Here is a 25,944-nt window from a genome sequence, read left to right as displayed (position 1 = left end):
GCCATTATTAGTATTTATAAATGATAACTGATGTATTGGCAACTGATTAAAACTAAAACTACTAAAATCCAACCAGTATTTTTTTATTTATTGATGTTTTTGTAATCAATTCGGGATTTTTTTACCAAAACCAAAAATGTTGAATATCTCAGAAACTAGCCACTTTCCGCCCAAGGTCCTCAGGGCTAATTTTGTAGGAAATTAGTTGTACTATCACCTCCCGAGAGGAATACGTCGAATTCAAAGTCACCCTGTATAATATATCCACCTATATACAAATGTGGTTTGTATATAATTCAAAAGCCACATCAAAAATTAAGAACTGTATTGACAACCAACGTTGAGTACTAAGATAAAAGTCGTAGGTAAAATCTGGGTAAACCTCATATAGGCTCTATTAGGTTCATACATGCAGTAATTATTAAGTAAAGTTTCAAACAAAACTAAATAATCATTTAATCATTGTACACTCAATCAAACCGTTAGTGTAGTCTTAACCTTATTCTAAAAGTTGGTATGGCAATCTTTATATTATTTTTACTCTGTGCTATTTTGCTTTATGATTTATGAGTTTTGATGGAATCTCTATGGTTTTGGCGTGTTTTTACGAGTGCGAATAGTGCGAATCTTTGTTGTACTTTTAGCTTTAAGTGTATTTGTAAAAAAGTATAATATACATTGTTAGAATAGTTATCTAAATATAGATAACGTAATTCAATCGTTGTGTTTATGTTGTGATCTACGTATAGTGATAATATGCAATCGGGAAGCGGTCCGAAAAATCCGCCATGGGCTCGGTCAAACGTGAACACCAACATGACCGGCATGAATCCGCAAATTATGGATCCAAATGCAATGATGACCCAACAGGGGATGATGCAGTTTCAGCAGACTCAGGCGGTTTTTAACCCAAGTATGATGCAAGCGCAAAGCGGCATGGCGATGCCAATGGCAGGACAAATGCCAATGAACCAAATGGCTCAAGGTCAAATGTATCCTGGTAATGTAGTGGCTTATCCTACGCCTCGAGCTATGAATCCAGGGATGTATCAAAACTCACAGTCGAATCAATCATCAAGCAATACTGAACAGCGTGTGTTTACCGGTACTGTCACTAAAACACATAATGACTTCGGTTTTGTTGATCACGATGTATTTTACCAAACATCAATATGTGCCAAGGGTATTATCCCTAAAGTGAATGACAGAGTACTTGTAGAAGCAACTTTCAACCCGAATATGCCTTTTAAATGGAATGCGACTAGAGTACAGGTGCTTCCAAAGACTGGACCTAATCAGAAGTCAAATCCTCCAAAGAATAACAATTACAATGCTGTGCCACCTCCTGCTAACAAAAAGTCAATGCCATCTCGCCGAGATGATCGTCCTCCTCGCAGAGATGATAGGGTATGTTCTTACACCTTATATTGTTACTATCAATATTTTTTACACAAATATAAAACAGTCAAGTTAAATAGTTTCCTCCTTTTGTAATCAATCCTCTTCAATCAGACTATTATAAATGTAATCAACACAACTAAAATATTGATCTATGCTGAAAAGCTATTTTTATACCTTTTTTATTAGTTTTTAATTTCATAGAATTCTTTCCCAGATCAACTTACTTAGAAAATTGTTTGGGATGCAATGACATGTAGACAAAAGCTGATTTATTTGACTATTTAATTACTTGAAAGAATAAAAAGTATAATCTTTTTCTTTATTTGTAGTTCACACAGAAAAGGTCACGGTCAAGAAGTCGCTCGCGATCCCGTGATCGCCGCGACAGTCGCAGTCGTCGAGACTCTCCTCCTCGCAAGCGTCCTGTTGTTCACCAACCATCACCTATCAAATATGTTGTTAGAGTGCCTAGGATACCACTTGACATGTAAGTTTAATGTTGAATACATACTTTTGTTTAATGTAATATAGTAAACGTCAACTCGTCAAATGTAAAAAAAATTTAAAATACATTTCCGTTTTTTTTTTCCAGACAAAAAATGGATGTGCCTGCCTTGTCACAAAGATATACAAACCTATATGTACCATCTGACTTCTTCAATGCACAAGTAAAATGGGGAGAAACATTCCCACCACAGACACCATTTTCCATCAACAACCCTTGTGCCTACCATATCATGAACAAAGAAATTGATAACCCAGTTGATAATGATGCAATTTTAGAACCACCCGATGCAGATTACAGATTTTCAGCTAAAGTAAGTTTTCTTATTTAATCTTTAGATGTTTAAAATGTTTTATATATGAATCTATTGTATTACTAAACTATAAATTTTATTTCTAGGTAATGTTAATCAGTATGCCAACATTGGAAGCTCTATATCAGAAATGTGGACTTACCAAAGTTGACGAGAAGGATAAACGCTCCAGTTCTAACAAAAATCCATTGCATCCTACCAGGCTCATCAAATTCCTTGTGGGACAGAAAGGGAAAGGTGGTGAAAATTTTGCTATAGGTGGACCTTGGAGCCCTTCATTAGATGGCGAAAATCCTCAGTCTGATCCAAAAGTTTTGGTAAAGACTGCAATACGCACATGTAAAGCTCTCACTGGCATAGACTTGTCTTCGTGTACTCAATGGTAAGTGTACTTATTGTCTTTTGTTTGGTCATCTTACTGTCCCGCTGTGCTGACATTTATGTAAGATCACATGGGTCAGGAGTTTCTTCTGGACATACTGTTGAAGCTGGTGCAGTATTTCAGAGTGAACATAGTGACTACTTGGTAAAGTCACCAACAGACAGAAGAAGCTTTAACCCCTTTTTTGTATTGGTCATGGTACACACATTCCTTAAGTGAGAGTTAAGTGGAGGCGTTAGTACATCTTGGATGGCGCAACTGATTGGATGCAGACTCGATGTACCACCTACCAAAACAGCAGTTTGTTTTACTCTCGTAGCGGATGTGTCGTGTCCATGTCTGCAGTCGGGTGGGCGACGCGCGCGTTGCGCTGTGAGTATACCACTATAACTGTATTACCCATGCAGGTACCGAATGGTGGAGTTTTACTACTGGCGGGAGGGCAGCGGCGGCAAGTCGCGGCTCGAGTGTGTGGTGTTGTTCCTGCCAGACGTGTGGTCGGCGCAACCGTCGCGTATCGACTGGACCAACGTACAGGAGCTGTATAAAGCGGCCTGCGAGGCCAGCATCAGAAAACTTGACGGCGAGGAACCGGAGTCCAGCAAGCCCGAGCAGCAAGTGACGGCAGCGGCCGACACTTCTGCGGCGGACAAATCGCAAATTGTTTGTTCCCAGTTTTGTTTAGTTACGTTTCCGGCCGCTCGCTACTAAAGTGGAAGAGCATCGTGCCAGTTCTGCCGACGACAAGCAGTCTTGTTGCCATGCTGACATCGCCTGGAAATAGATAATATTATTATAATCACTACCTTCTTACTCTTCACAGAATTACATTAAATATCCTCTTTTAATTTTCTAATCTAAATTCATATTTTAAAGTTTCTAAACTCAGCTTTAAATATTGACCTTGACCCTGAGTTCACAATTAAGAAACTGATGGAAATGCTCAATTTTATTGTAAAATTTTTAGGACAAAGATCTGGATAGTAGCACCATAACAATAGACGAAAATGATGATGATGAGGAAAAGCCAGAACCAACTCATTATTCAAAATTGGATCTCAGGACAATCAAAGTTGATCAGCTGCGACAGGAGCTGCGTGCTCGAAATGTTAGTTGTAAAGGTAAGATGGACACTAGACCTGCTTGATCTAAAATAATCTAAATAAATAATATTTATTATTTATGTTTACTAACATATTCAATATTTTAACAGGACTAAGAGCTCAGTTAGTATCTCGACTGTCCAAACTTTTAAAAACTGAAGAGTCAGAGGATAAGAAAGAGGGGGAAGATGTAATGGAACTAGAGGATGATGAACAGGACTCTGAGAAGAAGGCTGAGGTCACAGAAAAAGAGAATGTTGAAGCAAAAGAGGAGAAGGAAGAAGAAAAAAAGCCTGAAGTTAAAGTTGATAAGAAAGAGGAGGAGAAAAAAGAGGAAAAGGTTGAAAAAGAAGAAAAGAAATTAACTGAAAAGGAAATTGAGGAAGAGAAAAGAAAGGTATTTTCGTTTTGTATATCTAGTCCACTCATGAACTCTATCCATCTCTTTAAACATACAAAACCAAAAGTATTTCGTCTAATAATATTGTTTCTGTTTTCAGCTTGAAAAAGAGAAGTTGTTACGTAAAGCTCGCTACGAAATTCCGCCTACACCTCATATTTTGGTGCACCCATCAAACTCTGCAAAGGGTGGCAAGTTTAACTGCAGTGTTGCCACTTTATCATTGTTGTTAGATTATCGTATCACAGACAATAAAGAACACAGCTTTGAGGTTTGTATAATAATTAACTTTGTACTATGAATTTGTCTAGAAAATTGTTCTGATTACTTTTAATTACTCAAGGAAAACATCGCCTAACATTAAAATCTATAAAACTTATGTCACACAGTTGTTTGTCTTCGCCGAGTTGTTCAACGAGATGCTAATGCGGGATTTCGGTTTCTACATTTACAAGACGTTGTACACACTCCCTGAAAAGGCTGAGGAAGTCAAAGAGAAAAAAGAGGAAGAAAAAGTAGAAAAGAAAGTTGAAGAGAAAAAAGAGGACAAGAAAGAAGAAAAACGAGATGAAAAGAAGGAAGAGAAGAAAGATGATCGACGTGACGACAAAAGAGATTCGCGTAGAAGGGATAGGAAGGTAAGGCATTGTACAATAGATAATTTCGTCAATAGATGTTTACTTTACTTTACTTTTTATAATAACTATCGTGAGACTATTAACTAAAAATCATGGCTTTCGAACGCGGTGAAGTTGCGTAGCCTAGTAAGCTACGCGACGTCGCCGTGTCTGCGCAAACTGCTCATGATGAAGAGTCCCTCTCTGACTTGAAACTAGTAGAGCTTTTCTCCATTATGATTTTTAGTTGATAATTTTACTTTATTGATTTGGATTAAGATCAACAACCTATTCAAGACTTAATAAAGATTAAAATAGAGGAGACTTGAATAGATGTCATTACTTTTATTTGTGAAAATTTGAGAATGACAATAATTCCCTTTTTTCAGGAGAGTCCAAGTGACGACGAACGCAGTGGTTCTCCAAAACGTCGCAGTCGCGGTGTTGAACTGCCTCCCGACCCATACCTTCTCTTGTCTCTAGTCTACTTTGACACGTCCCGCGGTGGCAGTATGACTAAGAAAGATCTACAGAACTTATTCATGAGCTTAGGATTACAACTTTCTCGCTCACAGATCAGATCTGTGCTTGAGAAAGTATGTGTTAAAGAAATGTTTACTTACAAGTAAGTTTACTTAAGTTACATAAATCTTCTTACAATTTTTATTTTATGAATCCTGTATCAATTTACTTTAGAATCCAATTAAACGTGTTTTATATATATGAATAATATTATGAATGGTAAAATACTTATAAATGAAATTTTATTATGTTTAGGACATTGATCCAAACCATTCGAGATGTTTCATCTGGATCAACAGATGTAATGCAAGATATGCCACTTGATACTACGATTTCAAACAATGATGTGCCTACACATGTAAGTATAGAGCCATAATAATATAATTATTTGCCATCTTAACATAGTAAATAATAACTAATGAAAAAAAAAATACAGATTGCAGAATTAGAGGAAACAATAGCAGCAGGAAACCGCAACTTGCTTCCAATATTTAATGCAACAAGTGAGGATGGTGACAAATCTAGTGAAACAAAGGATGTCAGTGAATCTGGTAATATATCAATTTATTAACACCATTCAATATTGCTCAGGGTGTATACTGATTGTACTAATCGGCTTCTTTGTTTTATTACAGGTATGGTTATGTATAAGTCTAGATTGGTAGATGTGGGGGCGTTGGTAAAGGCTGAGGCTCGCAGCGCAGCGAGTCGCGCTCGTCTTGAGGGCGCGCTGGAAAGTACTCGAGCTGCACTGCGCGCGGCCCGGGCTGCTGCAGCCAGCACGCAACAAGCCGAGCGTGGAGCACAGACACAAGTTTCCGACCTTAGCGCCAGCCTTACCGCTGCACGAGCAAGGATAGCCTCACTTACGGTAATCATTATTTTCAATTCAAACATCTTTATTGAAATAGAGACCATAATTTAGTCTTACAATAATCTGTTGTTTTATGTTTATCAATTTATTTTCTGTCTTTTAGGCGAGCTCCAAAATATTCCATTCGGCTTTGAAGAGTATTCAAACTAAAGTAGAAGCTGTGGTCAACATCAAATATGAAGATGATGATGTTGTAGAAATTGTCAATGGACCCTCGCAGTAAGTTGACTTGTTATCGAGATCAAAATTGAAATGTTGTGAGAAACATGTTTGTAATTTTGTTTCTTTTTTTTTTGTAGAAATTCAAAGGATTCTAAAAAAGAAACCGTTAGTGAGAAACAAGAAAAGAAAGAAACTACATCTACTAGTAATGAGCCTGCACCAAAAACCGAGGAGAAAACTGAAGAGGTTAAAAAGCCTGCACCTAGCACTAAAACCCAAGATAGTGAGAATTCGACAGCAGAAAATATGGAACTAGATGATAAGGAATAGAAGTCTCAAATTAATGTTAAAACGCAGTTTTGACGGTTTTTAACATTTTTTATAATGTCGTTAATTTAATATTCAATAGAGTAAAGCATTAGTAGTAGTTATTATGTCTCATATTTAGAGTTATTCTACTCGTAAAAATCTGTAACTTCAAAAAGCAATAAACAGAAAATATTGATAAATTTCAATGAACTATTACAAATTCTTTACAAAAACTGTGTAGCCAGTATTTTCCAGTCTTCTTCCAAATATAATATTAACAAATTAGGCGCATAATTGCAATAATTAAACATATTTTTTGAGCTGCATTTACGATTATATACAATCATATTTATAAGAGGGTCAAATCGATTACTTAAAAGTTCGTCCAGATTTTATATACTGCTAGTATATCTGTTGTTCGAGCTATTAGTTGATTAATCCAGATATACATAGCTAGTGTTATAGAAAATTTTGGGGCCTAAAACTTAATTAGTTGTGTATGACCAATCGCAGGTTCAAAACCGTAAGATTTTCATTGATGAAACTAGTCAGAGTATACACAAATCAACATCTTTTGTCGCAAAGTAAACAATTGATTTCTGTAGTACTTTTATTCTTGGTGAATCTTCATGGGAACGTATTTATTTCGTTTACCAAATACAAACGATGTATCCAATTGATTTTTATTGTGCAGCAATTTATACTACATCTTTTGTTGAATAATTTTGTCCAATAACAAAGTACTTATCGTGAACTTATGTCAATATGGGGTGATTTTACAAATTATTTTGTATGTGTGTGACATTTCATATTGTGGTAGTGTATTCGAGAAAACTGTTTTTATTGGATTAGATGTAAGTATCTGTGCATTTAAATGCATCAATAAAAATTCGCAAATGACTAATGTTTGTTATTTATTTTGGTTGCCTTCTTATGTAGATGTGATAGGATATAAGTAATGAAATAAAAACTACAGTTAATCATTTAATGTTCCTTTAAAGATAAGGATAAGTTAACTACTAATAACATGATTAGTTTTATCATAATTTATATTAATTTCTTCTAAATAATATGCTGAAAATATCATTTTAAATAATACATTTGAACTTAAAAGTAGGTAGTTGAATACAAATCTTAATAGTATTGGAAATTTATTTGGAAGAAAATCTATACTAATTTATTGACATGATTTATAATCCTGAAAAGATATCTATAGGAATAGTTACAAAGCTTATTGTGTACAATTGATACAAACTTGTATTTATAACGATGGGATATTTACTGTTGAGTTACAATAACAGTACATTATGTGTAATCATAGCCTAGTTTACCCCAGAGGCCTCTATAGGTGAAAAACGTAGTTCAAAAGAACTTCCTTCTTTTTGGGAAGTCGGTTAAAACAGTTATATTACAATGATTACACACAAGGTTCCACATAGTTTCCTGGGAAGAGTCCCGTGACGCCGTCCATAACGCCCTCCCACCAACCATCGTCATTCTTCTTCAACACATAAATCACTGCACTCTCTTGGAATGATAATTCGTCTTCTTTATCAGCATAGTAATCGTAAATGGCGACAACTGGAACAACAGAATACAGGTACAACTTGTGTTCAATTGTATAGTAAATGAAGATTTGCTTTTTGTGAAAAATATACCTTTCTCAATGTAATTCTTGGGCACCCATCCAGGTAGGTCTTCTTCATCAGGTACTATAGCAGGTACCGCATTGGAGTAGGGAGCTCCCATCTTACTCTGGAAGAATAGAGAAGCAATTAATAGCACGCAAGTTTTACTGATAACTAGAAGTCTGCTGGAGTGCAACAGAAGGCAACTTACATTCATATGGTGAGGTCTGCCAAAGCCGTCATGCGCCAACTCATCGTCCATCGGTGGAGGTGGCAGTGGAGGAGACACTGATCCGCCCCTAATAGAACCTCCTCCCGCTGACGACGATGACGCACGCTGGAATTATTGCATTATTAGTACCTTATTCATTAATCATGTCTGCTTTGCGATATGCAAAATTACAAATAGTTTTGGAATACAAAATAAACTGAAGATGGCTATATTCAGATGTAGTTGAAGAACCAGGAGTAGTTGATGAAAAACCAACTAGGGGTAGGTAAGAATTAAGAAAATACTTATAACTCGATACTCATGTTGGGTTGACATGACAACAACAAGAATTAGGTCAACCACTGATACAATGACGATGGGTTGGCCATGCATTTATTGTGTGCAAAGTGCATAGAACATAATTGTAGCCAAATTATCCCAAAGTACAGTCACACTTCAGTTTGAACCATAACATTTACAAAATAAATGCAAACTGTACTAGAAGGAGGATCACTACAACAGTGCAATGGGGGTAATATTTCAACTCACGGCTTCCCTATTGCTGATGTTTGGCTATTGGATCTATTCAAAAGAAATTACAATAAATATAAAAGTTTCCTATCTTGCTATAAAAATTGTACTACTAATGTATAGTATGGTCACTAATATTTATTGCAAAATAGTCCCAAAGAGGAACAATACTAACCTGTCCAGGCAGGCTCATGGAATGTTGGCTGTGTTCACCATCAGACCCAATCAGAGGAGAGGGTGGTGCTGGAATCAGAAAAATAGTTTTGAATTCTTGGAACTTGGTACTTTTTTTTTCACTTTATATTCACAGGATATTTGTATTTAAATAAATACTTACGTGGCATACTGGAATGCAAATCTTGTTGAGAATAGTTGGAAGTAGCTTGATGTTGGTTTGGATGCACCATTCCGACCTAGAAAAAAAAACGATAAATATAAATAATTGTAAGAATATAAGTAGAAATGTATTGCTCTTCGATACAAAATATAAATACTTTGTCTGGGCTTCACAAGAAGATTAATCTTTGAGTAAAATTTTAAGAGAAAATAGCAAATCCATGTAGCTTGCGAAATAGTGATGTTTTACACATCACAACATGCAAACTTGTAGTAATCTTCAGTAGATACTGAAGATTATTTATTAGGGTCATTTTTCATTTTGAGAGTGTGACATACCTGTGGTTGTGCTACAGGCAAAGTAGAATAGCCTGGTGGGCGACGTGGGTAATTAGGTGCATAGTGCGAAGGCACTTGTGGCGGCGCCACAGCTGGCGGCGTGCGGTACTCGCGTGAAGATTTACCTGAATAAAAAAATTACTTGGTTTTTCTAGACATCCACATATTAATTTATTATACCTTTAAGTTAAAACATTATTAACATGTAACTGCATGAATCACTGAAATCACAACTGCATTCATACCTTTAACATCTGCAGAAGGGTACATTTATTAATGGCTTACCCAGTGTGCCACGGCCTAATGTCCCAGTATTAGCAGCCGCAGCAGCTCGCACAGCAGCAGGTGGTGTGGGTGGCTTAGTGGTGGGTGCAGGCAATGTTGCTGCACTGGGAGTAGACCCTGATCGCCGACCTCTGGGTGTACCACTCGTAGCTCCATTCCAGCGAGCACCATGGCCAATGTCATCCAAAGCTAGTAATAAAAAGTAAAATGGAATATGATGATCTGACACTTCTTTCCTGTTGTTATTGTTGCTGGTAAAATATTAATGTTATTTTATTCTCTCATCTATACATATAATAAAATCGTAGAAAAGTGCTGTCTGTACATTGAAAATAAAAATAAAAAAAATAGCAGGGGTTATTGTTATGTCGATGTCGAACCCAAAAATGTAATTAACTTTTTTTTTGTCTGTTTGTCTGTTTGTCTGTTTGTCTGTTTGTCTGTTTGTCTGTTTGTCTGTTCGTCTGTGCGCGCTAATCTCAGAAACGGCTGATCCGAGTTGGATGCGGTTTTCACGAATATATTGTGGGATGCTTAAATTTACATTTAGTGTTTGTTTCATGTCAATCGGTTCATAAATAAAAAAGTTATGTCAAATTAAAGAATCACGTCGAATATTCTATGCTTATACCATTAATCTCCGCAACTATTTGACGGATTTGGTTGAAATTTGGTACAGATATAGTTTAGAACCTTAGAAAGGACATATATATATTTTTATTTCAAAAATCAAAAAATAAAAATAAGAAATAAATTATTTATAAATAATTCTATGTCGATCGTTACACGACTTCGGTTCATGTTATTGTTTTAATTCATCGAAAAAAAGTAAATAAATAGTAAAAAGGTATGAAAAAAATAATATCAATATAATAAAACATTTAGTACAAAGAAAATGCTCTAACGGAGTATAGATAATTCTATGTCGATCGTTACACGACTTCGGTTCATGTTATTGTTTTAATTCATCGAAAAAAAGTAAATAAATAGTAAAAAGGTATGAAAAAAATAATATCAATATAATTAAACTTTTAGTACAAAGAAAATGCCCGAACGGAGTATAAATAAATAATCCAAGTTGTCTTTATCCTCGATAGATGGCGTTGGGATCGAAATAGATCGCGCTATGGTTTCGTTACATTCATTTGGTTGGGTATCGGCCGAGCGCTTCGGTACTATCGTAGAAAAAGTGTATTATCAGTCGTATGATTATTTGTCTGTAGTGGTCCTGCTGTTTCGTATATTCTAAATTGGTTTCGTTGTATTTGTCAATTAATAAGTTTATTTGTTGGGTTTTCCTGGTTTTTTGGTTAAACTATTTAACGTAGGTTTAGTTTGATATCGATTATTAGTAGTTACTGTAGTTATTTTGTTTAATAAAATTGTAAGTCTAATTTATAAATTAATTAGATTAGATTTAAGTCGTTTCTTTTAAATTATTTAGTTTAAGCTTGGTTATTATAGCATAGAGGATAGGTTGTAATATAGTTTCTTTTTTAATTGTTATAAATTAGTAATTCGTAGCTTTCTTTAGTTTTAAGTTAGTTTAAGTCCGTTTTTAAACTATTTTTTCAATGCCCTAAGTGAGTATACATCTATTAAATTCAAACGCAGAGCTCATTATGTTGATTTTTGAAGAGTTCCCTGGAATATCTTCCACATCTCATTTTTGAAGAGATCCCGCGAGATCGGGAACTATGTGGTTAAAACCAAAAATATGCCGGAAGTCACTATTCCACGCGAACGAAGTCGCGGGCAAAAGCTATGACAGAATAAACTACATTTTGGAATGAGCAAATAGCTTAATGAAGATACCTTCTCTCTCAATCCATAGGGATCATAAGCCTATTTGGTGCACTAAATTTAAAGAAATTATTGAACTTTGATGAATGGTAAATGATTTTATTATTCTTATAAGACATACATACCTAACTCTATAATCAATGTCTCCACATACCTGTATAATCAATGCTCTTCCTCACATATTTGATGGGTTTCTCAGGGTTTGCAGGAGCAATGATTTTGTACTGCCTGTTAGTCACTTTATTTGCAGTCAACACTCCAATCTCTCGCCTAGCAACCTTCTCCTTGTGAATAGCCACAGTTTGGGCAATATGGTTCATTTGACCTTCCATCTCAGCCAACTGCATTGTTTGCAATTCAAGCAGTTGCAGGAAGTTGTATGCAAGAGTATTTATTTGATATGCAACACTAGCTAGTGATTGTGTTGTGTAGTTTTTGGTGCTCTCCAGAGCCAGCCTTTTATTTTCCGACTGGAAATAATTCGCCTCGCAGTAATCAGCCACACGTTCTAGATTTGTGTGGCTGTCTGTTAGATGGCTGCGCCCCTCAGGGATCTCAGTTTGCAGTAATGCTGCTAATTCAGCCATTTTGTTGATCCTAAAATGATTTTCAGTTAATTGATACTATAATTACTATGTACAAAGTACATTAAATATAATTGAAGTGTTCAGCAGATATTACAAATTGAGGAAACGATAAATACGACAGGATTGCGACCCACAGGAAGTTAGGGAAAGGCTTACAAATATTTACCTTATTTAATCTCTGTAAACTGAAAACTGATTTAGTACATTGTCACAAAACACAAATTCTTTCTAAATCTACTTGATAATCAGCAGATTAACAATAATAGAAAAGAAAACATAAAATACAGTCAAGTTTTGGGTGGGACGTTGCGTTACTCAAAGTGACAGGAATGTCAGAGTTACCATTCTACATAAATAAATCATAAACAAATAATTTTTGCATTGGTTTCGATATACCATTAAAATTGAGGGTACAGAATAACGGAGCTAAAAGTTAAAATTACTCGTTACCGCGATTGTAATAATTATTGAATAGTTAGACGATTATTACGTATTTTAAATATGTTTTTTTGTGGATATTAATCATTGAGTAGCAGTCTATTGTAGCGACATCTAAATCGTAAATATGAAAAGATAATAAAATTAAGTTCCAACATATTAATAGATGGCACTACTAGCTCAATCCGAATTATTTATTGGTATAATATTTTTTCCCAAAAGGGCTTTTTCAGTCCTATTAGGGAGTGAGTTTATTGTGATTATTTCCCTACATTAGAATTCTAAGCTTTCAAAAAAAACTGAAACTTAAACAAATCGAGAATCGAAACCCTTTCGAATGACCAATCCAATGAAAAATTACTTAATATTAGATTTTTTTAAATCCTTTACTATAAATAAAAATAACTGCCTCGCGCAGTTGGGTAAAAAGACCAATCCACCACCACCACCACTGTTACAGGTGTTTCCATTCAGTAGACAAAAGGATTAGAAAAGTAATACCACTTTGTAAATGTATACGTTTATTTTAGTAATATTCCATTGAGGGTGTATACAGATCCAAAACACCAAATATTTTTAAGGTTTTTTATTTAAATGTCGGTTTTTAATTATATTTTATATTACGTACGTAGGTAGAAGCTTGTTGAAGATTCTAATATGTTAACAAATCCTCCAATTTCATTATGAGAGACATGAGACATTGTATTTTAAAAGAAAATGTTATGTTCAGTTCTGTTCTATATTGATCTAGTTACTATTTAAATACAAACGATTTATTATATTTCATTATCCACAAGCTCTAAATATTAAACTACATTAAAATACACACATTTCACGTCTAATTTGACTAAAACAATGCATATTCATAATTTAACTTTGAGTTAATACTATAATGTAATTTACTTTATATAATATGAGTCTGTCATGATAGTTTTATTTTAAATATAAAAAAACAATGTGTAACTTAATTAAGTAACTACTAAGTAGACAGATTTATAAGAAAAAAAGTTAATAAAGTTATTATACGAAATTTATCTATTCAATAAAATATTTCTGAATGAAATAATGGATATTTAAAATTATAAACTAACTGTACAAAAACTCAAATTGGTTGGCATGAATTTGAATGAGTTTTATAAAACTTCATGCAGTCAATAAAACATCCCAGTTTATTTCATTATTATAAACCTCTTGCTCGAGCCATAATTCATAGTTATGTTTAAACTCCTCATCAAGTTCAATGTTGGTTTCCAGTACACTGTTTATGTCTGTCTCAAGAGGTGTCAAATCTATTTCTTGGTCTCCACCACTGCCATACCTCCTAGTATTAAAACGATCCACACATACTCTCAGAGCACACTCCTCGTCTTGGAACTCCCATGGTCTTGCATCAACATCATTGCCAAAAGCCCAGTCATCATTCAATCTATGACGAACTTTAGAGTATATTGCACTGATTGTTTTCATGTTTGTTTTTCTCCATTGACGGCCCAAGTACTTAGTCTGCATTTTCAGTAATTTCAAAACATAAAATTGCATCAATGCATGTCTTACTTTCAATGTGCGTTTTAGAATAGGTGCACTTTTGAAAACAACAAGCATCATAATTCTTGCATTTTTCCATTTAGTTAACTTATTTAAAATTCTCAATAAATTAATGCATGAAAAAACATTCCTCCATGAGTATGGAACAGTAGAATCCCCAATATCTAAACATTCTTTAGTCAATTCTGGCTGTTCTCCAATCACACAAGCAGGAAAATCAAATATAGGTATAGTATTCTTAGCCCCAACATATGACAAAATGTTTTGATTGAAGAATTTTAGCACTAAAGGCATGCAATTAGCATAAACAAGATGCTGAGACATGAACTCAAATTGGTATACATGATTTAATTTAAAATGTTTCAGCAGCAATAACAATATTGCAGTGACTGCTTTTACTATAATTTCCTTATGCCTGTTCACATCAATACCAAGTTTGAGTGATTGAAGTACAGTCATGGGCATCTCCTCAGGCAATAAATCAGCCATTATGTTGATAGAATATGTTTTAGCAGTTGATGTAGGTGCTGCAGCTAGAAGGATTTTCAGCAGTGCAATCATGTACTGTGGCAAATTGGGATACATAGCTCTGTACAGTATTTCAACTTCTGTGTCTTCAACATCTTTTTCTCCTTTAGTAAGAGGACTGCGAGCAATTTCAAGTTCTCTTTCTGCTTGCAATTCTGAAAGACTAGTGTAAACATGTTTTTTGAGGATGTCTATTCCTTCATGAATGGGCTGTGGCAGTCCAGCGGTAGTTTGCCTATCCCCAGGAAGGGAGTATCCAACAAACTTTATCCGTACATTGTCAAGGAACGTGTCAATGTCTTTTTGACGCACTTTTGATTGCCAAGGAAGACTTCTAGGTAGTGGCGGTGGCGGAGGCGGACTGTCAAACTGTTTGAAATACATGTAATAAGGACAGTTAGGGTTGTTTTCAGTTTGACCACCCTCATTTGGTATAGACTGAAATTCCATAGAGTAATCTTCTGAGCCATTACCGGTTTCTTCCTTGTCCACAAAGATTTGCTCATCAGACTCGTCTAGTGAAGTTTGTTTCATAAAAAGGTGTCTGCGAATTTTGCCCTCTCTTTCATTTTCTTTTAGCAACTTTCTCTGACCTGGATTTTGGTTTTCCAACATATCAGCTGCACTCGGAGGAGGAGAACTGGCTCTCATACCTTTAACTATCTCTATAGTGTCTTCTGATGAAGGCGGAAGATTGTATTTCTCCCTAAGTCGAGCCTTTCTTTCTTTTAACTCCTTAGAGCCTCCTAAATAAACAAGTAAAACTTTCCAAAGAAGAAGTAACACTTTTTTCATAGGAAAGTGTGGAGTGGTTCCTGCACAAAGATGTGTCACCATGCTTAGGAGTTTTACAGGTAGCAATTCTTCACCAAATGGGGAACCCAGCTCTTCTTTAAAGTTTTTAACCAAATGTTGGAACTCAGATTCAGGATTGTCCTTCTCAGTTCTCATGTATTCTGTGATGAGGTATAGAACAGACAAGATAACTCGTAAGTTAGTAGAGTCCGCCAGAGATTCTGCTAGTTTCCTGGAAGCTATTGCAGAACTACTGCGAACTATTTCGAGATTCAATAACTCAACAAAGGCAGAAAACGTGCCCATGTCGTACAGCATCATCACGTTCATGCGGGCCCAGTGAGCCTGCTCAGCATCAGACTGCATCTCCGCCCAGCATCCCTGAGCTAAATACAGTATACAACGGGTTGCACGCATACGTATCTCACTGACAGCCACATCCAAGTGCTCCAACAACTTCATTATCACAGTACGTTGCTGTTTATTTGTCAATCTTTGCCAGCTCGGAGGAAAATTGAAGTCTTCCATGATGTCTTCAAATGCCTTGACGTTCAGTTGATACTCTGGATGTTCTGTGTAGCTGTATAATTCAGCTATCTCGTTGGCTTGAGTATCACAATCATCATAAACGAAGTCAAGTTCGGGGCTCTCCATGTCGTTAACACAATCCCCTTCTTCCATAGGGCGGCGAACATCAGGTATTTTCGTTCCTCCGCGGCGACCATTGCCGTTAGTGCCCATTTTTGACTGATTGTAGAAATATTGTAAATTAATAATATGATTTCACATCTCAAAATATCAGTTATCACTGAATTTGTGGTATTTTTTCGTAAAAAAAGATTTTTTTATAGATTTCTCGTTTCGTCTTTAGATGGGACCACAGACTATACAGAAATGTTGAACTACGAAGCATAGACAATTTTACGACAGATCTTTTTAGTAAAGCTGGTACAGACTATGCATTCACATTTACTATTCATCCTGTTTTTACTATTAAAAACAAATAAATCTTTATAATTATTATTTTAGTATAATTTCTACATAAAGTGTATATAATTTCAACAAAAAGATTTACAACATAAGCAATATTTCTACTTTCCGCTGTCTGTCCATACATGCTTCGATCTGATTACGAGCCACACTATGATGTGTGTTTTTTAATAGAGTGATTCAAAGAGATGGTATAATAATATTATGTATACATAATTTTCAACCCCGAATTTAACGAGTGAGATATTGTGGGTAAAAAAGCTTTCAATTTATTATTGGTCTAAAGTCTATCGCGATAAAATTAATAGGGATGATGATAGGGTATGAAAACTAAAAATCTATTTAATCCGTCAGTTGGGTAATGAAAAATTAAGATTTTCTTCTTCTACAAGACGGACATTATAATAAAAATTAGTCATATTATTATACAAATTAGATAGAACTTTTTTCGTAGTAGTTAACGGCTTTCAATGACTTCACGCGATATTTCAAATTAATATATCTTCGAAAGTATTGATATTTCCGTAAGAAAATAAAAAATACATGTGTAATGTTTTAAAATTATTATTTCTTCTTTTTTTTTTTAAAAAAAAAACGTTGCTCCACAATAAGATTTTCTTCTTCTACAAGACGGACATTATAATAAAAAAATTAGTCATATACAATTTATTTTTGCTGCCTTGTTGGTCGAGTGGTCGCAAGTGCGACTGTGGGGTTTGCCCCGCAGTCGTATTACTGGGCTTTTTTTGTTTTTTCGAAAATTTCTCAGTAGTAACTCGGAGTCTGGAACTGCGCCCAGTAAGTATATGGCAATAGGCTCACCTGACACCTCCTATTACAGGGGACTTATATCACAAATTGTGTACACTGTACATTGTATAGCGGCATTTAACATTATATTACGTGCCGTAATGTGCACCTCTTCAACAATATACCTATGCAAAAATGTATCTATTTTGTTAGTCCAGGATCTTGTACTCGATACCCTCGTAGCTGACTTGTCAGGTTATCAGATTGTTAACTTACATACTTACCACTACCAGGCATGCAGGTTGCAGCCGTATAATTTCCAGTTCCTGAGAATAGCTTTGATCGATCACGACACACATCGATCGAGGCCTTTAGAATTAATTGTAAATTCATAAGTACATTACCTACACTACACCTATAATATTCTACACACTATTTATTATTTAAGTTATTATTGAAAATCAAATTAATTATACCAACCCAAAATTCGGGCAATTCGTAGCATCAATTGCACATAATTTGCGGTTTTCAACGTTACTTAAAAATTATACATAGGTACCTAATATCTACCAGTCTGTCTTCCTACTACAGATTTTTTAAATAATAGAGTCAGTCACTTCCACACAAATAACCACATTATAACAAGACCAATTTATTCTTTGATCAATTAATTATTGTCCGCTAAAATCTATTTTTACCCTTACCAGATAAAAAGCTTTTTAATGCTGAGGCAATATGGTTTGTTCCCACGTCAAACGTCGCTAATATGACATCCGAACATTTGTAATACAACAATGGATCCTCTTACCTCAGAGGGGTATTTAAGAGCAGCGGGGGGTTGAAGGGGCGTTTGTAAATAGAGTAGATAGGAACCCAAGTGTCTACGAGTTAGTGCCGATGAAAAATGAGGCAATTAGGTAGATAATATTTATTTGGTAGTTAAATACAACAGTTGGTAGGTACCTAGTTACTATTTCTGTATTGTTTTAAATTCTTTTAATTTAAGTAATTTTTTTGGATGATAATTTTGTGAACAAGATGTTAGTTCAAAGAGTACCAGTAAGTCTAATTATGTGGTCATTAATTCATTACTTTTGGTTACCTAATGTAAAAGTTTAGCGCAACCATATATTCACATCGACTTACATGCCGAGGGGCTTCGGGCCAGCGAGTTCCATTCTAGCAATAATGTATTTAAATATTACTAGCAAACCTGGCGAACTCCGTTTCGCCACCATGTCTTTTTTCCTATTTTTTTTTTGCTATAAACCGCACGGAACTCGAGACCTTTCCAACGAATGCAAAACCATGGAAATCGGTTCATGCGTTCTGGAGTTATAGTGTCAGGAAGGAAAACCCGACTTATTTTTATATTATACTAGCAAACCAGGCGAACTCCGTTTCGCCACTAATCATTTTCCCTGTTTTCCTGCTTTTCTCTGAAATTTTTCCTAAATTTTCTTTGCTATAAACCTCATGGAGCCCGTGACCTTTCCAACGAATGCAAAACCGTGGAAATCGGTTCGTGCGTTCTGGAGTTATATCGTCAGGAAGGAAAACCCGACTTATTTTTATATAATAGATTACCTATTCGTTTCAAAAATTCTCATTAATTGCATGAAGTTTGGAATGGGCCTTTTTGAGGAGGGAAAATCATCCAATGAATTCTCCCGTCTCCCGTCTTGGGTAAGTATCAAACTCTTACTGACTAAAAGCCACCTGTTATTTACTTCTGCTTCAAGCCGGAGCCCTAGAATTCTGTTACGTTGTCCATAAGTTCGGATCGATATCGGCCCTACTTATCATACCATCATACCTTCTGGGTCTTTGATTTGAATAACATTACAGCAACATATAATAAATATAAGATGTCATTCACACCTAAGTACCCTACCATAATTATGTAGGTACTTAAGTATGTGACTTTATTTACGGTTATGAACATTGATGATATCTAAACTTTAACGTTTCTCCGACTATTATCCGCTTTATAACTCGGATAATACACTTGTCCAACTTACGTTTGTCTTGTGACATTTGCTAGCAAACTCTTCGTCTAGTAACACATGAACTTTAGTACCAATATGTTTAGAATATACATTTTCTTTGCAATACAATATTTGTTAGTGTCAGCGAAAATGTTTGAAAGTGATTTAAACGTGAATGATATCCTCCGATCGGATCTGATGCCGACTTTCTTTATGGTGGGCAGTGAGAATCAAAGTGTCGATAGTTTTAATAGTACTGTCGATAAGAGTGTCGACCAATCGATCAATGGTTCTATTGATGCTGCGTTATCTACTTTGGGTTTCCATAGGTAAAGTATTTTTTTGCTCATTTAGACTGCTATGCTAATGAGTATCATAGTTTCTTCTCTGTCGTTTCTCTATCATTTTATTATCCTGGAACTATCCCATAGCAAGGGTTTCTTCTCACGCGGAGTATTAGATAGAGATTTTTTTTAACGTTGCCCCACACTAAGATTTCTCCTGTGTCGTGGGTGCGTTTAAAAAACATACAAAGTCAAAGTCAAAGTCAAAGCATTTATTTCAATTAATCCTTAATTAGGCACTTTTGAAACGTCATTGAATTGTCCGTCAGTCTGTCTGTCAGTGAAGCTAGGCGCTCGTTCCAAAGTGTTGCTTCGAATGGAGAAGAACGAGCAAGAAACTCCATTGTTACTCTTTTCAAAAAATGTTTTTTACAATATCTCTGATACATTATTTGATCATTTATGTATATATATGTAGGAACAATGTAACGACAATACGACGTCAAAACTATGGGACAATAAAACCATTTGTAAAGAATATAAATTAAAAAGCGGGTTGTTTCAAACATAGTGCCCACATATGTACACTTATAATTTTGAAATAATGCTTCTATACAAATAAAAAATAATCTTTAATTTAATTTTTCAAATAAACATAAATAAATAACTGCTTGATGCCACAGGATGTACAAATTCATATACACGTTACACCCAGATCCGAAACAACATATAGTTGCCCAGCCACCGCGCCAACCGTGCAGTCTAAATACCTACTTAGATACTTAATCAGAATTAATGACGAGTTAGGAAATTCAAGTTCGATTCCCAGTTAACCAGATTTTTATTATACACCATGATCTACTGTACCTATCATTACATTTTAACTAACAAAAATATTAAATCTTATGCTCGACTAGCTCGATGCATCTAATCTTGACGATACTACTCGATTTTTTACAGAAAAATGATGAACGAGTACCATTGCCGGAATTACGTAGCTGATCAAATTTTGGAGGAGATGGGGAAAAGTGTGTTACAGAACAGGCTAGGGAAACCGTTCAGTGAGGTGAAAGACAATGTGTTGTCTCGGAGACAAGACATAAGAAGTAATGTAATGTTCGATGTTGGGTCCTCTAATTATCAAGAGTGGCTGGCCAAGTAAGTTTCCATTTCTCAACGAATCTGTAATTGATTGTTATTACTCTTAACGGTTCATGTTATTTAAATGAAACTGGCAATATTTATTACTTCAGTACTATACATAGGTTGTAAAATACCATTGACAGATGTAATGTTCTTAGCAAAGAGGTAAACATAAGTATAGGGAAACGGATTCGGGTTCTTTACGGAATACTGAATTATGGTTCATAGTGATGAAAACGGAGTCTGAATGTATCCACACATGGAACAAGTTTCAAACTTCTCTAACTAGTAGGTGAAAAATTAATCTTGAAGGAATTCCTACTCTGCTTACCTACACAACATAATGATCTTTATTTTTCAGGGTGGCAGCTCTCAACGATGTACACAATACAAATATTGGTATAAACAACACTACACTTGCAGGCGATCCGTCGGCACCGCAGTCACCAACATTACAAACTAGAGAAGGTTATGAAGTGTATGAGAGTGGCAAGGAGTTCACAGGGTACGCAGCTCCTGATGTAGCGGCACAAGATATCGCTAAGTATAGTAAGGGTAAAGAAATTTATTTAAATATTATACTTATCACCTTATTTGACTTATGTGTCTTATGGATTAACTGAGTAGGTTTCTCTTCACCGTGTCAAAATCAATAGATTGTTCACTTTAAACGATATCGAAAAATTATTCAGAGTGAAAATAAAACCAATATAATAATCTAAAAATATCTATGGTGTAGTTCTGGGAGCTTTTTTCAATCTTAATTTTGTATTAGGGCTTTTTTCCTAATAGAAACATGTCAACCCCATTACATAATACAAAATATATACATAAGTACACAAAAATGAAGCAGCTAAACTGTTTACATGTTTAGCTTGCCTTTAGACTTAAAAATTAAATGATACATAGATCTAAGCTCAGAGGAGTATTGGGAGATAGGTAGTAAAACTTCCACCGCCAAAGATTCAAGATTAAATACAATCTTAGTTGCCTTTGGGGTTTTCTAATATTTTCAATTAAAACTTTTATGTAGGATTTACTTTTACCTACCTTATCTTTTACTTTATTCTCTATTCCAGGTGGTGGCTACGAGTACTCGATGCCACCACCGCCGCCACCTCTATACCACCATCCAGCAGCCGTGCCGCAGACTCACGTGGTAGAAGAGTACACCGTCGAAAGAGACAGCCACAGCCTTGGCTTGGCTGATCTCTTCGATATATCGCTGACTGGCATCGCCTTTCTGTCCTTTGGCATGTTCATTCTACAAGTGCTTATGTGTATTACTATGGTAAGTGTGTGTTGGATTGATCAGAATGATACCAATTCTTCTTTACTTATGTATGAGAAATCAACCAGATTCTTTATAATATTACTTGTATGACTCGTGTGAGAGTTCCAAAATCGAAAATATAAAGAAGTCATTAAAAATAGTACTTTCCTACCTGGTTTTTTGTATCTGTGTAAACCGTTACCGAGATTTTCCACAACATAATTATTTTTATCCCTATATTTCATGCTCGGCTGCTTTTTTTTTTTTTTTTTTTTTTTTTCAGGGGGAAAATCATCCAATGACTTCTCTCGCCAGGGCAAAGCGAGAGGGAGTGTCAGACTCTTACTGACTAAAAACCACCCCGTTCCTACTCCTGCTTGTCGAGCCGGAGCCCCGGTAAACCCGCTAGGTTGTCCGCAGCTCCGGATTAAGCATCAGCCCTATTGGGCCCCATCTGTGGTGGTCTGATGGCTCTTTGAGGCGCGCGCGGAACGCAACGCGCCGCACGCACGGGTCTGGTTCTGGTCGGGCGGCGAGCTACCCTTGCTCGCCGTCCGCAGACCCGCACTTACGGTGGCCGGAGATCGTCACGCGATCCCCGACGCCCGGAGTGTCTTTCGCGTCGGCTGGGGCGTGAGGAAGTTCGTTCCCTCACGCGTCCCGCCTCCTCCTTAACTAGCATAACTGCTTCGCAGAAGGAGGAGACGGCATCCCAGTCCCCCTCGCTCCGCACCATGGCCTGAACCAAAGCCGGACGCGAGAGGTCGCCGTCGCCGATCACTTCCCTGAGGGCACGGCGGTGTTCAGCCCACGCAGGGCAGACCGCAACCGTGTGTTCCACCGTGTCCTCCGGGCGGTCTTCGCAGTGATGACACCCGGGCGTTTCCTCCCGCCCAATCAAAAACAGGAACCTACCGAAACTCCCATGTCCGGTAAGCACCTGCGTCAGGCGGTAGGTGAGGACGCCATGGCGCCTCTCTAGCCACTCCTCAAAGAGGGGACTTACCGCTGCAATGACAGCGAGCCCAGCCCTCGGTTGCGACAGTCGTTGCTGCCAATCCGCCATGAGATCGCGCCGGAGCTCGTCCCGCCACGCACTAATCTGGCGCGGCAGCGGAGTTTCGCCCCGGCGACGCGCGTCGGCGCGCAGACTATAGACGCGCGCGAGCACTTTCGCCTCCAAATCCCACGGCGGTAATCCGGCAAGGAGGTTCGCCGCCTCCCCGGAGATCGTGCGATATCCACGGATCACCCGGATGGCCATGACCCTCTGGGACGTGAGCAGCGTCCGAGTTGGCCGCCGCATCAAGTTCGGCGCCCACACTGGGGCGCCGTAGAGGGCCATGGACCGCACGATCCCCGCATACAACCTCCGGCAGGAGGCATTTGGCCCCCGAGGTTGGGCAGGAGCCGCTTAAGCGCAGCCCCCGTCCGTTCCAACTTAGGAGCCAAACGTCGGAAGTGTTCCACGAAGTTCCATCGACTGTCGAGGACGAGTCCTAGGTACTTCATCGTCGTCTCGACGCCGACGGTAACCCCTCCTGCCGTTATTTGGGACCCACCTGGAGGTGGCGCGTTCCCGCGGCCATGAAAGCACATGGCCTCGGACTTGTGGAGCGCCACCTCGAGTCCCAATTGCCGGATCCTTGCAACGACTATCGCAACCGCTCTCGCCATTAAAATGGCCGCCGCCTGGTGCGACCTCCCGTGCGCTAGCACCAGCGTGTCGTCGGCGTAGCAGATTACGCTGACGCCATTCGGGAGGTCGGTGCGCAACACCCAGTCGTAACCGATGTTCCACAGGAGCGGCCCCAAAACCGAACCCTGTGGAACACCGCGCGACATTTCTCGCCGGTTCCACTCGCCCTGGTGACCGGGGAACGTAACATACCTGTCTGACAGGTAGGCCTCGATTACACGACGAAGGTAGGTAGGCACCCGGTGGTACCGAAGTGCCCCCAGTATGCAGCTCCAGGGAAGGGAGTTAAAGGCGTTGGCGATGTCTAGAGACAATGCCACGACGACCTTACCCCTGGACACTGCAGTCCCCGTCGTGAGGTCCCTTACGCGCATGATGGCGTCCACCGTAGAGCGCCCTCTGCGGAAGCCGAACTGGCCATCCGCGAGGTCCGGCCCAAATTCGGACAAGTGCGCGACGAGGCGGTTCGAAATGATCCTTTCGAAGACTTTTCCCACCTCGTCGAGCAGCACAATGGGCCGGTACGCGGACGGAGAGTCCGCAGGGCGCCCTGGTTTCTTCACGAGGACCAGTTTCCCCGTCTTCCACTGAAGTGGAAACTGGCCCCTCTCCAAACATGCGCTGTAGAGACCTATTAATCGAGGCCCGAGAGCCTCCGAGGCCAGGACCCACGCCTTGCCATGCAGGCCATCGGGTCCTGGGGCGGTGTTCTTGGCGCCCATTCGGCGCACCGCCGCTCTCAGTTCTGCCTCGGTCACCTCCGGAACGATGTCGTCGTCGTCGTCGCTGTGGCCCACATTGGGCACCGCAGGATGCTCGGCTGCTAGCTTGCGCGTATCATTGCCGGGACAAAAGCGACTTCTACCACTCGACTATTGCCATCAAACCTAAAAATAACATTTAATATTTTCACATCTATAGAATCCACAACAGCCTCAAGTAATGCAAATGGTGGACAACAGTGGTGATACAGTTAACGTTGACGATGTGTTTCGCGTAAAGCGGGATGCACAAGAGAGGTCCATTCCTGCCGTGAACATGATGGCGCGGTATGCGTTGTTGGCGCTGCGACCACGCTCCACGCCCTGTCTGTACCGAGCCTTATGTGTAGGGAACAAACGAGCCCGGGAGATACGTGGTGGAAACTGGTACTGGTTGCCAGTATGGCAGTAAGTATCTGGTGACTTGAGACACCTATTTTTTAATATTAATTGTTATGTTATCGGTTTACTCATACACGATGTGGCGATTGTCACGGAATTCTCCTCATGAATATCAGCCTCTAGCATGGCTTGAAACTAGTCGAGTTCCTTGTCAAACAGTTACGTAAATAAGCCGATAACATAATAATTAACTTAGTATGTCTCACGAAAGTTATAATAAAACCCTATTTTTTACTTTTACTAGAATACTAAACAAAATACTCTTTTACTGATTATTTAACAGGGAGTCAAGATTCAGGTACAGGTTTATTAAGTTTCTTTAGTAGGTAGGTCTATTCAGTAAATATATCAATATCTATTCGGAAATTATACCCAAAAATCATAGATTCAACCCTTTTCTATATAACAAAAACAAATGGAAACTATACAAGCGACCCGATACAATCATGAACGTTGTCCGACGGCCGACGGCTAATATAACAGACGCGAATATTTTTCAGAACAATTAACATACTCGTACATAGATAGTTACTTTGTATTTAACAAATCATTTCATAGACTGGGTTTTAAAAGGTCTTTAAACAACAGTGCAGGTGTGGCATGGACTCGTGGTGGAGCATTGGGGGCTCTTCGAGCTGCAGCCCTGGGCCTCGGAGGCGCTGACTGCGACCTCCACTACCCCCGAGCACAATGCACTAAAAATTCTTGAAAATTGCAACAATATTATTATGATATAAGTTTTTAAACTGACATGGTCACTAACATTAACATTAGAACTTAAGACGGGATATTTACCATGTTTATTAATGTCTATGAGTTTTCGATATTTCGGCACTGTTGCAAGCGCCATGATCACGGATGAACATAATAATTATCATAGACATTCATAAACATGGTATCCCGTCTTAAGTTCTAACGTTAATATTATTATGTTATACCACTCTATTATTAATAAAAATATTTATTGTGAACTGTTTAATAAAATTGGGTATTTAAATTATTTAATAAAACTTACAGATAAATTAGAAGTAACATTTTTA

At 37.7% G+C, this 25,944-nt stretch overlaps 4 protein-coding genes across 7 annotated transcripts; 2 read left to right on the top strand and 2 right to left on the bottom strand.

Annotated features, from left to right (window-relative positions):
- The first annotated feature begins 571 nt into the window (after window positions 1–571).
- LOC118268117 (cell division cycle and apoptosis regulator protein 1) lies at window positions 572–7,488 on the top strand. The gene is made up of 15 exons (XM_035582402.2): window positions 572–1,407; window positions 1,731–1,888; window positions 1,994–2,219; window positions 2,306–2,601; window positions 3,009–3,264; window positions 3,569–3,722; window positions 3,815–4,101; window positions 4,205–4,375; window positions 4,494–4,742; window positions 5,111–5,346; window positions 5,499–5,601; window positions 5,680–5,794; window positions 5,879–6,114; window positions 6,221–6,336; window positions 6,417–7,488. The coding sequence occupies exons 1-15, from the start codon at window positions 757–759 to the stop codon at window positions 6,607–6,609; spliced, it is 3,447 nt and encodes a 1,148-aa protein (XP_035438295.2). The 5' UTR covers window positions 572–756; the 3' UTR covers window positions 6,610–7,488.
- Window positions 7,489–7,559: 71 nt separating this feature from the next.
- Window positions 7,560–12,646, bottom strand: LOC118268118 (abl interactor 2). The gene is made up of 9 exons (XM_035582403.2): window positions 12,475–12,646; window positions 11,876–12,318; window positions 9,919–10,107; window positions 9,634–9,758; window positions 9,296–9,371; window positions 9,134–9,201; window positions 8,428–8,553; window positions 8,247–8,343; window positions 7,560–8,169 (listed from the first exon to the last, which is right to left on the bottom strand). The coding sequence occupies exons 2-9, from the start codon at window positions 12,306–12,308 to the stop codon at window positions 8,006–8,008; spliced, it is 1,278 nt and encodes a 425-aa protein (XP_035438296.1). The 5' UTR covers window positions 12,309–12,318; window positions 12,475–12,646; the 3' UTR covers window positions 7,560–8,005.
- Window positions 12,647–13,250: 604 nt separating this feature from the next.
- On the bottom strand, window positions 13,251–16,520 carry LOC118268236 (striatin-interacting protein 1). The gene has a single exon (XM_035582633.2). The coding sequence runs from the start codon at window positions 16,353–16,355 to the stop codon at window positions 13,890–13,892; it is 2,466 nt and encodes an 821-aa protein (XP_035438526.1). The 5' UTR covers window positions 16,356–16,520; the 3' UTR covers window positions 13,251–13,889.
- Window positions 16,521–16,762: 242 nt separating this feature from the next.
- Window positions 16,763–25,758, top strand: LOC118268431 (uncharacterized). 4 transcript variants are annotated; one of them, XM_050706372.1, is made up of 6 exons: window positions 16,763–16,856; window positions 20,587–20,784; window positions 21,131–21,324; window positions 21,849–22,060; window positions 24,663–24,910; window positions 25,493–25,758. In XM_050706372.1, the coding sequence occupies exons 2-6, from the start codon at window positions 20,591–20,593 to the stop codon at window positions 25,611–25,613; spliced, it is 969 nt and encodes a 322-aa protein (XP_050562329.1). In that variant the 5' UTR covers window positions 16,763–16,856; window positions 20,587–20,590; the 3' UTR covers window positions 25,614–25,758. The 4 variants fall into 4 exon arrangements, with proteins under 4 accessions (XP_050562329.1, XP_050562328.1, XP_050562327.1 ...); XM_050706371.1 differs by lacking the exon at window positions 16,763–16,856 and adding an exon at window positions 17,257–17,402; XM_050706370.1 differs by lacking the exon at window positions 16,763–16,856 and adding an exon at window positions 19,426–19,671 and having other exon boundaries at window positions 21,131–21,318.
- Window positions 25,759–25,944: the final 186 nt, after the last annotated feature.

Source organism: Spodoptera frugiperda, chromosome 29 (assembly GCF_023101765.2).
Source record: "Spodoptera frugiperda isolate SF20-4 chromosome 29, AGI-APGP_CSIRO_Sfru_2.0, whole genome shotgun sequence".
NCBI classification, from domain to species: Eukaryota; Metazoa; Arthropoda; class Insecta; order Lepidoptera; family Noctuidae; genus Spodoptera; species Spodoptera frugiperda.
This window is presented reverse-complemented; position numbering and strand designations above follow the sequence as displayed.